Raw genomic sequence first — 14,355 nt, 5'->3', positions numbered from 1 at the left:
ACAAGGACAGTTGCTGATTCTTAGCATCCATCCCACCTGCTCTCTCAGTAACATGTTGTTTCTTGCTCTTGTGATCAGGGCTAAAGCACAAGGTCATCCTGTGGCTGCTTTTGGATCACAGGGAGTCAGGACTCAAAGGGCCTCGAGCATTATCTGATTCAGGCCCATTTTACAGATGGAGAGTCTGAGCCCCAAATCACGGAAGTCACTTAGAGGTCACAGAGCAAGTGAAATGAACAAGGTGTCTGATTCCCAGGAAGGTTCTTGTCCACCCAAAGAAAGTGGCCCAAGACTTCCAGGACCCCAGAGGGAGCCGTCAGGTCCATTAAGTGTTACTGGGCTTTTTGGTCCCAGTAAGTGTCATTAGCCATGTCCCCCAACCGGTCCTTAGACACGTCCTGATGCCGATCCAGGATGGGCTGTGGAAGTGTCTCTGTTCTTGTCACCCCAGAGCTCTCACACAACCGGTGTGTCTGGGGAGGCGCTGCTCAGAGCGTCCTGGATGTGGTGGTGGCAGGTCTTTAAGGGGAAGCACTCTATGTGGACGCGGCAGCTGGTGTCATGCTGGAGACATGGCTTCTGAGAGTACCTACTGCAATGACAGGAGGATGGCAGGGCCTCTGAGGTTTCTCTGTTTTCTTCTGCAGACGTGGTGAACTTGGACCTCAAATCCACCCTGAGGGTTCTTTATAACCTCTTCACCAAGTACAAGAACGTGGAGTGACGGGGGAGCTGTGGACGGTGGCAGGAGTATCCCAGCAAGAAAGGCAACATCTATCTGTGCCCTGTGCCTTTCCAGGGAGCCAGGTGCCATGGGCTTCTGGTCCAAACTGTGTTGACTGTCGTCTCCACCCCACCCCTACCTCACGCCCGCACCACCCCCTGCCTCTTTTGCTGGTTGTTCTTAATCTTCTTTCCATGTAATTCCCAGTGGGCAAGAGCCTTTGAAAATGCAGGATTCTAAACACCCGTGCTTGCGTTTGAGGCCTCGCGTCACTCAGTTGCGTGGGATGATGAGTCCGTTATTGTCTGCCTTGGCCGAAAGATGGAAAAAAGCCTGAAGCCCAACCCACAGCTAGTTGAGAGCACCCTGCGTTCCACCTGATGGTGCAATTAGCGGTCACAGGCCTTCAGAAGTACAACATCAGCTCAGCAGGAACGCCAGCTCCCCGAGGACCCGGGCTTGACGATTCACCGGGGATCTCCTGGGCTGGGCTCTCCTTCGAAGTGATGCCTATTTAATAAAAGGATTTTGCAGTTTGAAAAACTTTAAAGTCCCAGAAGCTTAGATGTGATATGAGTGTCCTCCACCCACATTCCTATGGCTTCTTGGCCACTCGTTGTTGTTTTAAGGTAGCTTTCGCATGAACATCTAAGACTCAGGATGGCCCGGCTCCCACAGGCATTGAAAGGAGCTGTTAGCTGGGGATTTCTTAATTTCTTGCTGTGGTTGAGGGGCTGGGTCTGGAGATGGCTCTAATTGTGCTGCTTGAGACAGCTTGCACCCCAGCTTTCCCCTTCAGAGGCCCTTTTTGGGAACGAATGTGTCTTCGGAAACTTTAAAATGAGGGGGTGCATTGGTTCGCTGGCTCTGTGTAGTAAAGTGCCGCAGGTGAGTGGCTGAGACATCAGAGAGTTACATCCTCGGGCCTTTTGCCTTGGCTTGTAGGTGCCGGCTTCCCCCAGTGTCTTCACATGGCCTCCCCTCTGTGTGTCTGTGTCCTCACTGCCTCTTTTATTTTATTTATTTATTTAGTTTTGAGACGGAGTCTTGCTCTGTCACCAGGCTGGAGTGCAGTGGCGTGATCTTGGCTCACTGCAACCTCTGCCTCCCAGATTCAAGCCATTCTCCTGCCTCCGCCTCCCAAGTAGCTGGGACCACAAGTGCATACCGCTAGGCCCATCTAATTTTTGTATTTTTGGTAGAGATGGGGTTTCACCATGTTGGCCAGGCTGGTCTCAATCTCCTGACCTTGTGATTCGCCCACTTCAGCCTCCCAAAGTGCTGGGATTACAGGTGTGAGCCACCGTGCCCATGCCCAGCGTTTTATTTTTATTTTTATTGTTTTTGGAGATAAGGTCTCAGTCTGTCACCCAGGAGTAAAGTGGTGCCACCTCAGCTCACTGCAGCAGCCTTGATCTCCCAGGCTTAATTGATCCTCCCACCTCAGCCTCCCAAGTAGCTGGGACTACAAGTGCATACCACTAGGCCCATCTAATTTTTGTATTTTTTGTAGAGACAGCCCAGGCTGGTCTCAAACTCCTGGGTTTGAGCGACCCACCCACCTCAGCCTCCCAAAGTGCTGGGATTATAGGCACTAGTGGCCATGCCCAGCCCGACCCCCTCTTCTTAGAAGGGCTGCGGTCCGATTGGATTAGGGCGCACTTATATGACCTCATTTATCTTGATTACCTCCATAAAGACCCTATCTCCAAATACCATCACATCAGAGGGACTGGGGTTAGGACTTCAGCATGTGGATTTGGAGGCGGGGGACATAATTCCCCTTGTAACGGGAGGATATGAAGTGTTCATCTCACTCTCCCTGTAGCCCTGAGAGCATCTCCCTTTAGAGTATCCTATAAAAAGAGTCGCTGCTCACTCAGTTATGAGCTGTTCACCCCCTCGCTCACCCCAGCTCTGCAGAGAATTGGGGATCCCATCGGCCATGCTTTCTGGGCTGGCCTCTGGTCGCAGTGGCTCCCTCGCTGTGGCGCCCCCCTCCCCAGCTCCTTCCCAGGGTTATGACCCACTGACCCCCTGGGGTGCACCTGCAGCAAAGCGGCCGCCTTCCTTGGCATCTCTCAGCATTCTCTGTAGTGAGCCTGGCCTTTCTGATCCTGTTAGCTTTTTGTCTTCCTGCCGCAGATCAGAGCTGTGGAGTAAGTTTTAATATGAAATCGAATGCCAACACTGAAGTTTTAGAAAACAGTTTAATATTCCCCCTCAGTTCCGGCTGTTGCTAGGCTGGGGATGGTTTCAGAATAGCCATTTTGATGGAGGTGATTTCCCAGTGGGGGAAAGAAATAATTAAAACAGCATTACGGTGTCTCCTGCGGGATGCAGTGACATTAAAGAGCCACACTGACAAAAACCTGGGACTGGAACATTCTGTGCTGCCTGCGTGGCACGGACAGGATCACGGCCCCCTGGAGCGGGTGGAGCGGCCCGGCCTTGCCCTGCTCCCACGTGGGCCTGGAGAGGGCGTTGTGCCTTCCTGGGGTTTGAGATTTGAAAAGAACAGAGCTTGGCCAGGCGCAGTGGCTCACGCCTGTAATCCTAGCACTTTGGAAGGCTGAGGCAGGTGGATCACTTGGGGTCAGAAGTTTGAGACCAGCCTGGCCAACATGGTGAAACCCCGTGTCTATTAAAATACAAAAATTAGCTGGGCGTGGTGGTGCATGCCTGTAGTCCCAGCTACTCGGGAGGCTGAGGCAGGAGAATGGAATGAAGCCGGGAGGCAGAGGTTGCAGTGAGCTGAGATCATGCCACTGCACTCCAGCCTGGGTGACAGAGTGAGAGTCCGTCTCAAAAAAACAAAACAAAACAAAACAAAAAAAACAGAGCTACAATTTTCAGCCAAAATGAGCAATCCCAGCCCATTCTGTGTCATCAGAGGGGAGAGGCCAGTTACTCTGGGAGGGGGCTTCACCTTCCCGGGGAGGTCCTGGCAGCCCCCATCTGGTAAACACATGCCCATCCTTGTGTCCATGTCACACTCTTCTGGGTTTCAAGTTGAACAGTAAAAGGAATCATAAGATCTGTAGGGAAGCTACACAGGCCTCATGTTTCACAACAGGTACCCTTAAAGGCCATGATTCCAGCAAAGGATGGGATTTTTTTTTAATTTTGAGATAAGGGCTTGCTGCGTTGCCCAGGCTGGAGTGCAGTGGTCATTCACAGACACACATGTAGCAGACTACAGCCTTGAACTCCTGGGCTCAGGTGATCCCCTGCTTCTGCATCCCGAGTCCCTGGAACCGCAGGTGCACGCCACGACACCCGACTTGGATGTGATCTTTTGTCCACACTCTTTTCCAGTTGGTTCAAAGGTGTAGGTGTGCCTTTTGCATACCTGGGGAGGGTCCCATTAGGCTTGACTCCTCTCATTTTTCTCCATTCACCATCAGTTTGAGTCTGAAATCATAGCATGGCCTGGACAGATGCCTCAAGGGGCTGGTTCCAAGGCAGAATTTAGGGTGAACTCGATTCCTCTAGGCTCGGGATGAATGGCTGCTGGGACATGAGGCTTGGGTGTGAGATGCCCTGTCTGCTGCTGCTCTTGGTTCTTAGTTCAGAGAAGTTCTGGGACCCTTCCTCCTCCCAGCACCACCTTTTCAGTGAATGGTTCTTTGAAGAGGAACCCTGGTCCATAGGAACTAAGTGAAAGCAAGGCCGTGTATGTCCACCCATAGGGACAAACATCCCAGTACAAGGGGGTCTCAGGTCTGCAAGGCCCGAGTGGACGCTCGGACAAGGGCAGGAAGGTATTTGCTGATTCTCCTTCTCCGCGTGACGTGTCTCTCAACCCACACCAGCTAGGGGAGCCTCCCGCAGCTTCAGTTCCCCTTTGACACCCACACAGTGTTATGCAAGCACTGAGCCCAGAGCCCCGCTGGGCCGTGGTGTCCTAATTGGAGGTGACAAAGAGCAATTTTATTTTAAAGCGACTGAATCCTTTCCCCCTGTTTTGTGTGCCAGTATTTTACTGTCTTCTTAATTGTTTTAAGCAATGTTTACTTTAGATTCCTGGACATTAAATAAAACCCACGAAAACCCTGGCCATGCTGTTGGTCAGGCCCACCTGGCTGACCGCAGGAAGCAAGTGCTTTTTGGGAGCTTGCTGCAACACTAGGCAAACACTTCTTAAGCCGGAGATGCGGTTAGGACAATGCCACGTGGCGTCACAGTATGCTCTTATTTATTCCAATAAAGAACTCATGAGCATGGGCCTGTCCACCGTCTTTGTTTGGCTGCTGTTTTTATCTTTCATGCATTTAGCATTCATGGGTGGTGCCAGCCAAGTAACAGGTGCCAGGGCCTTGTGACTCCACCCAGCCCTGCTTCCCGGGGCCTTCCAGTTGAACAGGAGCTGGGGGAAGAGCCGGTTCACAGCCCTTTGTGGGGGATGGGACTTTGGGAACCCCAAGCTTCTGCTGGCACCACAAGGAGAAAAGGGCAGCAGAGTCACAGCTACAGGTGAGTAACAGAGGCTCATCTGCCCCTCTGCCTGGGTCCAGACCATACACGCACAAAGCTAGCGGCCAGGGGCACAGGCTGCATGAACACGGGGAGGTGGTCTCCTTACTCTTCATGCTGTGACGTCACAGGGCCTTGCATGCTGACCAGTAATTGACCGCTCTTGACTCTGCAAGGCAAAGGACCCCTGTGTGACAGAGATGGTGGCCTGCCCTCCGTGCTGGCCCTGCCGTAAACCCTCCTCGGCACAGGTCATACCAGGCTTCAGGCGTGTCAAATTTTTTTTTTTTTTTTTTTTTTTTTTTTTTTTTTTTTTTTGAGACGGAGTCTGGCTCTGTCGCCCAGGCTGGAGTGCAGTGGCCGGATCTCAGCTCACTGCAAGCTCCGCCTCCCGGGTTCACGCCATTCTCCTGCCTCAGCCTCCCGAGTAGCTGGGACTACAGGCGCCGCCACCACGCCCGGCTAGTTTTTTGTATTTTTTAGTAGAGACGGGGTTTCACCGTGTTAGCCAGGATGGTCTCGATCTCCTGACCTCGTGATCCGCCCGTCTCGGCCTCCCAAAGTGCTGGGATTACAGGCTTGAGCCACCGCGCCCGGCCTAGGCGTGTCAAACTTTATGAAATGATGATAAAATTGTGACTATTCCAGGATGGGTAGCCTGGAGACAAAGGCAGCCATACTATTAAAAAAAAAAAAAAGAAAAAACTAACAATTATAAACTATAGATGGAAGGAATCTGGGCTTTGGAGAAGTGCCTGGGTTTGTGTCCACCTTTGTCCCTGTGTGACCGTGACTGCAGGGAGCAAAGTAGCCCACACCTTCCAGCTGAGGGTTCTGAAGGACAAAGTCAACCTCCTTCCTTCAAAGTCAGCTATCCTCAGCGGAGAGGGAGGTTCTGCCCCTTGGGGGATCTTTGGCAATGTCTGGAGATAGTTTGGGTTGTCACAGCTCGGGAGGAGGCGTTCTGGGCAGGTAGCTGGTGGGGTCCAGGTTACTGCTTAACGTCCCGCAGTGCACGGGACAGGCTCCCTTCTCCCCAGCAAAGAGTCACCTGGCCCCCATGTGCACTGTACTGAGGTTGGGAAGCCCTGCAGCAGAGTGCCAGGTCCTTGAGCCGGCCTGTCTTCACCTGTGCTTTTATTGGGTAGGACTCAACTGTTACTATTGATGGGGATAAAATATTGTCCACTGAGATGCCGAGTCTTTGAGGCCAGCAATGGTGCAGAACCTTTTGGAGATCTTCCAATTGGTTCTGTTCAGCCGTCATTTACTAAGGGTCTGGTTTGTCCAAAGCTGGGGCAAGTGGCCAGTGAGAAGAGTGTCCCCTGTCCTTGAGCCGGTGGAGTGAGAGGCAACGCCCAGAAAGGAGGGGTGCGGGTGGGGCAGGGGAGTGGTTACCTGCCTGGAGAGGGACAGCCGAAGCCTGGAGACGGTGCGGTGGAAGCCAGTCTTTGAGAAGGAACAGGACCTGGGTGCTTCAGGTGGGCTGGAGTAGGGACTAACCCAGGTGGCTTTAATTCTTTGTCTATTACAAAAATTGGTTTTGGGCTGAGCGTGGTGGGCTCTGACTCATGCCTGTACTCCCAGCACTTTGGGGTGGATCACTTGAGGCTAGGAGTTCAAGACCAGCCTGGCCAACATGACAAAACCTTGTCTCCACTAAAAACAAACAAACCCACAAAAAAATAAAAATTAGCTGGGCATGGTGGCACACACCTGTAATCCCAGCTACTCGGGAGTCTAATGCATGAGAATCGCTTGAACCCGGGAGGCGGAGGTTGCAGTGAGCCGAGGTCACCCCACTGCACTCCAGCCTGGGTAACAGAGTGAGACTCTGCCTCAAAAACAAAAAAGAAAAGTGTAGGTGACATAGGACGATTCTGAAGATGCTCTTAGACTGACCTGATGCTCCCACCTTTCTCACTTGTTGTTCTCAAATATAACTGCAGTCTGGGCACAGTGGCTCATGCCTGAAACCCCAGTACTTTGGGAGACTGAGGCAGGCGAATCGCCTGAGGTCCGAAGTTCAAGACCAGCCTGGCTAACATGGTGAAACCCCATCTCTACTAAAAATTAAAAAATTCGCCAGGCGTGGTGGCAGGTGCCTGTAATCCCAGCTACTAGGGAGGCTGAGGCAAGAGAATCGCTTGAACCCAGGAGGCGGAGGTTGCAGTGAGCTGAGATTGTGCCGTTGCACTCCAGCCTAGGCAACAAGAGGGAAACTCAGTCTCAAAAACAAAACAAAACAAAACAAAAATTGCTTCTGTCCCATTCTGTCAGGCTGATGCACTGGCATGAGCTGCATGCCCCCAGAAAGATACCCCAATTCAGTTGTCACCTCCCCAGGGGGCTGTGGTGGGGAAGGGGCTCTCTGCTTAGGTCAGGGCCCCTCCTTTCCTGGTGGCCAGTCTCTGGGGAACTGACATTCCACTGCCACTTGCCCTCAGATGTGGCAGAACTGGCAGAATCTGAGAATCTCGAGAAGGAAGGGACCTTCTGAGGTCACCTCTGTTCATCCTTACCCAGGCAGGAACTCCCAGCCACTGCAGGCACGGGAATCTCTGTTCCTTCTGCAAGGACAGTGCCCTGGGGTTGGGCAGCTCGGAATTAGTGAGGTTTTCGGTGGAAACCTGCTCTTTGGGGTTTAAATTTGATTTAATACATCATCATCATCTTCACCAGGGTGAGGCTTTGCCCTGGGGCAGGGGGCAGAGAATCCCTGTGTCCAACACAGTAGGACCCTGGAACGTTCATTTGGTCAGTGCGTTTTGGGAGCCTGCTGTGTGTCGCTGAGGTGTTGGGCATGGGGCGGTGGGGGTGTGCTAGGGCACAAGGACCGGGAGAGAGTGGAGCAGCAGGGGGACAACACATCGAGGCCGATGAGGAAATGCAGCTGGGGGCAGGTCTGGGATGAAGACGCAGCAGAGGACTGCATGTATGCATAGAGGCGGGTAGGGAGGTCTCTGACACCAGGGAATTGGGGCAAAGGCCCCATATTCTTCCAGTCCCCAGCCCCTCGGATTTAGGTGGTTATGTGGCTGGTCCCAACAGCTGGTTCATGGTCACACCGGACAGCTTTTGTCACTTCTTAAGACAGACCGTCACCTTAAAGTATCCAACACCTTTGTGGATGTTTGGTGTGTTTTCAAAACATCCACACAGGGTTCTGATGTTCTAGATGGCTTCGGAATGTAGTGCTAGATTTCCTTCCACAATCCCATTCTTAAAAAAAGTATTGCCAAGGTGAGCCTGAAACACTGTTTCAGAAAGCAGGGAAGCACAGTTATCCCTGGTGTCCTCTGTGGAGTGAATCCGGGACCCTGGAGGATACCAAAATCTGAAGATACTCAAGTCCCTGATATCAAACGGCACAGTATTTGCATATAACCTATGCACATCCTCCTGCATACTTTAAACCAGCTCTAAATTACTTTTGATACCTAATACAATGTAAATGCTATGTAAATAGTTGTTACACTGTATCACTTAGGGAATAATGACAAGGAGAAAAAATCTGCATGTGTCTGGTACAGATGCCATTGTTTCTTGATATTTTTAATTCATGGTTGGTTAAATCCATGAATGTGCAACCAAGGACATGGAAGGGCCAACGGTACTCAAGGAATGATGGGGACGTGTCAAAAGGACAGAGGCACAAACAGCATCCACATTTTGGATACTTCAAGCATCTGAAGGAGCAATGTGGAGTATAACACATTGGACTGTTTTTTAATTCATGCACTTAGAGTGATATTAAACTAGGATGAGAGCAAAGGCTTTTTTTTCTTTTAACATTTTCCTTTTAGATAGTTTCAAACTTGCAGAAAAGTTGCAGGAATACTACAAAGACTTCCTATGTGTATTAATCCATTCTCACGCTGCCAAAAGAGAGATACCCAAGACTGGGTAGTTTTAAAGGAAAAAGGTTTAATGGACTCACCATTCCACATGGCTGGAGAGGCCTCACAATGATGGCGGAAGGCGAAGGAGGAGCAAAGGCATGTCTTACATGGCGGCAGGCAAGACAGTGTGTTTAGGGGAACTGTCCTTTATAAAACCATCAGATCTCATGAGACTTATTCATCATCATGAGAACAGCATGGAAAACCCCACCCCCATGAGTCAATTATCTCCCACCAGGTCCCTCCCATGACACGTGGGGATTATGGGAGCTGCAATTCAAGATGAGATTTGGGTGGGGACACAGCCAAGCCATATCACTATGTTTACCTGGAGACTCATGAATGTTAACATTTTTACTTTATCCTCTTTACTCTCTGCCTATCCTTGCCTGTCTGTCTGCCTCTCTCTTGATATAATAATAATGATATATATATATTTCTTTAGACACACACATTTACCTGGTGATAGATACATTTTCTGAATCTTTGAGGGTAAGTTGTAGGCACTATATCCTCTTCACCTCTAAATACATCAGTGTATGCTTCCTAAAAGTAAAGTCATTCTCTTCCATAATCTCAGTATGTGTCATAATCAGGAAATAACATTGATACAATGGCATTGTCTAATCTACAAGCCTTAATTATGTTTTTTCCCAATTGTCTCAATGATGTCCTTTATACCAAAATAAGAGGCAGGACATGGCATTGAGTGAGTTGTCCTATCTCTCCAGCCTCCTGTAGTCTGGATTGGCCCTTCGGTCTTTCCTTATGTTTCATAACCTTGACTCTGGAGAATGCAAGCCAGTTATGTTCCAGAATGTGTTGCAGCTTGGGTTGGTCTAGTATTTTCCTTGTGATTAAATCCAGGTTATGCATTTTTGGCAGAAGTGATGTGTTCTTCTCAGTGCATCGTTACCAGGAGACATGTCATGTTGATTGGTCTAATTTCTTTCTTTTTTTTTTAAATTTAAGTTCTAGGGTACATGTGTACAATATGCAGGTTTGTTACATATGTATACATGTGCCATGTTGGTGTGCTGCACCCATCAACTCATCATTTACATTAGGTATATCTCCTAATGCTATCCCTCCCCCCTCCCTACACCCCATGACAGACCCCAGTGTGTGATGTTCCCCTTCCTGTGTCTATGTGTTCTCATTGTTCAATTCCCACCTATGAGTGAGAACAGGGGGTGTTTGGTTTTCTGTCCTTGCGATAGTTTGCTCAGAATGATGGTTTCCAGCTTCATCCACGTCCCTACAAAGGACATGAACTCATCCTTTTTTATGGCTGCATAGTATTCCATTGGTCTAATTTCTTATGATGTTAATTTTGATTACTTAGCATGTGAGCACACGTCTGTGGTCCCAGCTACCCGGGAGGCTGAGTGGGGAGGATCACTTAAGCCCAGGAGTTCAAAGCTGCAGCGAGTCTTGATGACACCACTGTACTCCAGTCTGGGTGACAGAGTGAAACACTGTTTCTATTTTTAAAAAATATATATTAGTTAATATAGTGTTTATCAAGTTTGTACACTAAAAAATGTAATTCTTCTTTGTAATCAATCAATGTTTATGAGGAAAGAATTTTCACTTTTGGAGCTACCTTTCCGTCAGGAATAACTAGAAACCTCCACAAAACGTAGGAAACAGTTACTTCAGACATTGGACATGCCTTTACTCCCCCTTCAACTTCCACCATGATTGTGAGGCCTCCCCAGCCATGGTGGAACTGTGAGTCCATTAAACTACCTTTCTTTATAAATTACCCAGTCTTGGGTGTGTCTGTTTTAGCAGCATGAAAACGGACTAAGAGACATAGGAACTCTTTGTACTTTCCTGCAGCTTTTCTGTGAGTTTGAAACTATATAAAAGTAAAATATTAAGAGGCAAGTCGCCTGTAATCCCAGCACTTTGGGAGGCCGAGGTGGGCGGATCACGAGGTCAGGAGATCGAGACCATCCTGGCTAACATAGTGAAACCCCGTCTCTACTAAAAATACAAAAAAATTAGCCGGGCGCGGTGGCGGGTGCCTGTAGTCCCAGCTACTCGGGAGGCTGAGGCAGGAGAATGGCATGAACCCGGGAGGTGGAGCTTGCAGTGAGCGGAGATCGCGCCACTGCACTCCAGCCTGGGCGGCACAGCAAGACTCTGTCTCAAAAAGAAAAGAAAAAAAAAGAGGCGAGTCAGATCTGTGATCCCCAAGAAAAGGGTGGCGAATGAGGTGAGCCCTACCCTGGCCTTGGCTTTCTGCTTGGACATAATTCCTGGACTGTGCCATAGTCAGGGGGACCCAGTAAGTGCCCGGTCTCACTGATTCAAGGAGACAAAGATCAGAGCTTGAGGAGATGACGCTTATTAAAAACCAGACATCAAAAGAATATTTCTGCCAGAAAAATTCCAACACTTCTTAAAGAAATACAACAAAATTCAGCACCCAACAACATAAACATTTAATGTCTAGCATTCAATAAAACACTTTTATACATATAAAGAAGCAGGAAAATGTGACCCACAATTGGGAGGAAAATCAGTCCACAGAAGCAGTCCAGCAAATGACAGAGGTGGGAGATTCTACAGGACAACTGACCTGATGTTTAAAAAATGTTAGTGTCGTGGAAGATTGTTCTAGATTGAAGGGCTCTAAAGAGACATGAAAACCAAATGCGACCACATGTGATATGTGATCCCTGAATGGATCTTGGAGTAAAAAAAAAAAAAAAAAAAAAAATACAGCTGTAATAGACATTTTTTGAAGCCTTGGTGAAATTTGAATGTGGATGAAATATTAGAAAACCATCTATCAATGCTAATTTTCTTAGGCGTCATAATGGTGCTGTGTTGTGCAGGTGAATGTATTTGTTTTTGGAGAAGCCTTCTGAAGTATTTCAAGATATCATCCCTAAAGTGATATGATCCCTGCAATTTATTTATTTTTATTTTATTAATTTTTTGAAAGTTTTCATTGTGGTTAAAAATACATGTAACATAAAATTTACTGTCTTAACTATTTTTAAGTATACAGTTCAGTAGTGTTAGGTATATACACACAGGTATATTTCATACTGTGTCTCTGAAATAAAAAAGACTGGAATAATTCCCTTCTATCCATGCCTTTCTCTTAATTGGGGTTTGGGGTGCTTGGACTTATCTCCATGTTACTCTTCCAATTCTTAGAGTCCCTCTCTTCCCCTAAACAACACTGTACACACAGGAGGCTCGGTGAGTTGTGGATTTAGTATGTTGTAACTCTACCCTATACAGGATTAGATTCCGCATCGATTTTTACATCAGCGCTGCAGCCCCAAGAGATAAGAGATGCTTTGAGGGCTATCAGAGAACTCCCTGTATTCTGAACATACCTTGAGCTGAGAATGTAAAGCCCTGGGACTGTCCTTTTCTTGCTTTAAAGTCTTTGGTGTGATGATAACAAGCTCAACCCACAGTCCTTAGATAACCTGTGCTTGTATTGCATATGGAAGCCACAACTCTGCCAAAGCCGCAATTTAATAGGTACTTAGTTCTGAGTGATGACAGGTAATTATTTTGCCATCACAGGCTACGATCTATTAGAACTCCATTCTCTAACAGTTACTAGGTCCTCACTGCCTTTAAATCAGCCAGAACAAGTAACCAATCCCAGTTCCCATCCTGGAGGTCGTGTTGCCTGCAGTTGTTTCTGGTAACAAATCCCAGGTTAATTGGGATTCCGTTGCCGATGATTAGGGCCTCTTCAGTTGTTTGGAGGAGAAAGGAATCTAATACAGGAAACTGTGTGATTCTTAAGCCATTGGAAGGCTGGAGGCAGCGCCTCCAGCAAGGACTCGTGGAAGAATACTGCAGAGCTGGCTCCTGCAGGAAGCTGCCGAGTGAGGCTGGCCCTAGAAGCATGCTTTCTGGGTTGAATGCTTTAGGTTCACCTCTGCAGATCCACTCCCCACCATTTTCTTTCCTGACATCTATGGACCACAGCAGGGGACTTCTTTTCTCTGGCTTCTGGCTGGATGTGGCCAGGGGAGGCCGTGGCAAGAGGGAGGAGAGTGAGGCCTGGTCATTGATTCGCCCAGCTGTGCCCTTCTGCTGGGTCACCATGAGCTGGCTGTGTCCCTCTACCAAAGGCCACAGCTCCTATCCTGAGGCCCCTCTTAGAGCTTTAGTGATTCTGTTCCTGGACTCTGCCACCCACTCCCTCCTTTGCCGTCTAGGTTTTAAAGAAGTAACAGCTCCCCCATATTGCTAGCCTGGGTTGCAGCACCGTTTCTTCTGGGTTCCTTTAACCCTGCCCCAGCTGTCCCTTTATTAAACAGTCTTCCGTTAGCACATGGGAAAGCACCGTCTCTTTGCTGCTGGGACTGGGGCTGCTACACCTACATGGCTGTGATCCAGAGTCAGAAGCCACCACCAGAACCACTGGGTCCAGAGCTGGGCTGAGCCTGCTACACACACCCCAGCAAAATAGGTCCTGCATGGTGGCTCCTCGCCCCACCTGCCACAAGCCCCAGTCTAGCACGGGCACATCAGAATGGCAGGGACTGAAGCATGTACCTCAGTTTCTTCCTCTGTAATATGGGGGTGATGATTGTACTCACCTCACAAGGAAGTTTCCAGTAAAATGAGAGCCCTTAAAATTATGTTTGGTTCATCAGCAATGACTCCATAAATATTAGCAACAATACCAGTACTAAGTTTTGTCATTTTTATATTAACTTCTCGTAAACAACCCTACTTTCCTGCTCTCACACACTCCTTACACCTGCAGCCCACCTCATTTAGCCACTTTCTGCCTAACCTGTCAGAAAGGGTGGATAGCTTCCCAGTCACCTGTTGCTAGGGAAACACCATTTCAGCCCAGATGGTGAAGATTCCAGCTTGAGAGACCAGCTCGGGTCTGAAGTGTTTCTCTGACTATCTGCTGTGCTGAGACCTCTCCTTCTCGAACCCTTCTACGCCTTTGCATACGCTGTTTTCTCCACCTGCCACGTTCTCACCCCTTCTTTTGCTGCAAACTCCTATGCAACCGTCAAGGCCCCATTCTCCTCTGGAAAGCCTTCCGGATCCCCTCGGCAACAACAACCATCAATATTTATTCGCTGAGCCCGCTTCGTGCCAAGCATTGTTCTAGACACGGGTATGTAACCGTGATTGAGAGAGACCATAGCAGCTCCTGAGGAGCAGAGGTCTGGTGGGGAGGCGGGCGTCACACACCAGCTGACCGACCAGCTGAGCCAATAATGCTATGGGTTTAAGTGCCGT

The 14,355-nt window shown here is 48.8% G+C and overlaps 1 protein-coding gene across 6 annotated transcripts in view; it reads left to right on the top strand.

The window, feature by feature from the left end:
* PARVB (parvin beta) overlaps positions 1-1,268 on the top strand; it is a 157,660-nt gene extending 156,392 nt beyond the window's left edge. For all 6 annotated transcript variants that reach the window (XM_073006623.1, XM_073006621.1, XM_073006625.1 and 3 more), the window contains one exon: positions 648-1,268. In XM_073006623.1, coding sequence (XP_072862724.1) covers positions 648-724 — 77 coding nt within the window. In that variant the 3' untranslated portion in view covers positions 725-1,268. The remainder of the gene's footprint in view (positions 1-647) is intronic.
* Positions 1,269-14,355: the final 13,087 nt, after the last annotated feature.

The sequence above is a fragment of the Chlorocebus sabaeus genome, chromosome 19 (genome assembly GCF_047675955.1).
Source record: "Chlorocebus sabaeus isolate Y175 chromosome 19, mChlSab1.0.hap1, whole genome shotgun sequence".
Lineage (NCBI taxonomy): Eukaryota > Metazoa > Chordata > Mammalia > Primates > Cercopithecidae > Chlorocebus > Chlorocebus sabaeus.
This window is presented reverse-complemented; position numbering and strand designations above follow the sequence as displayed.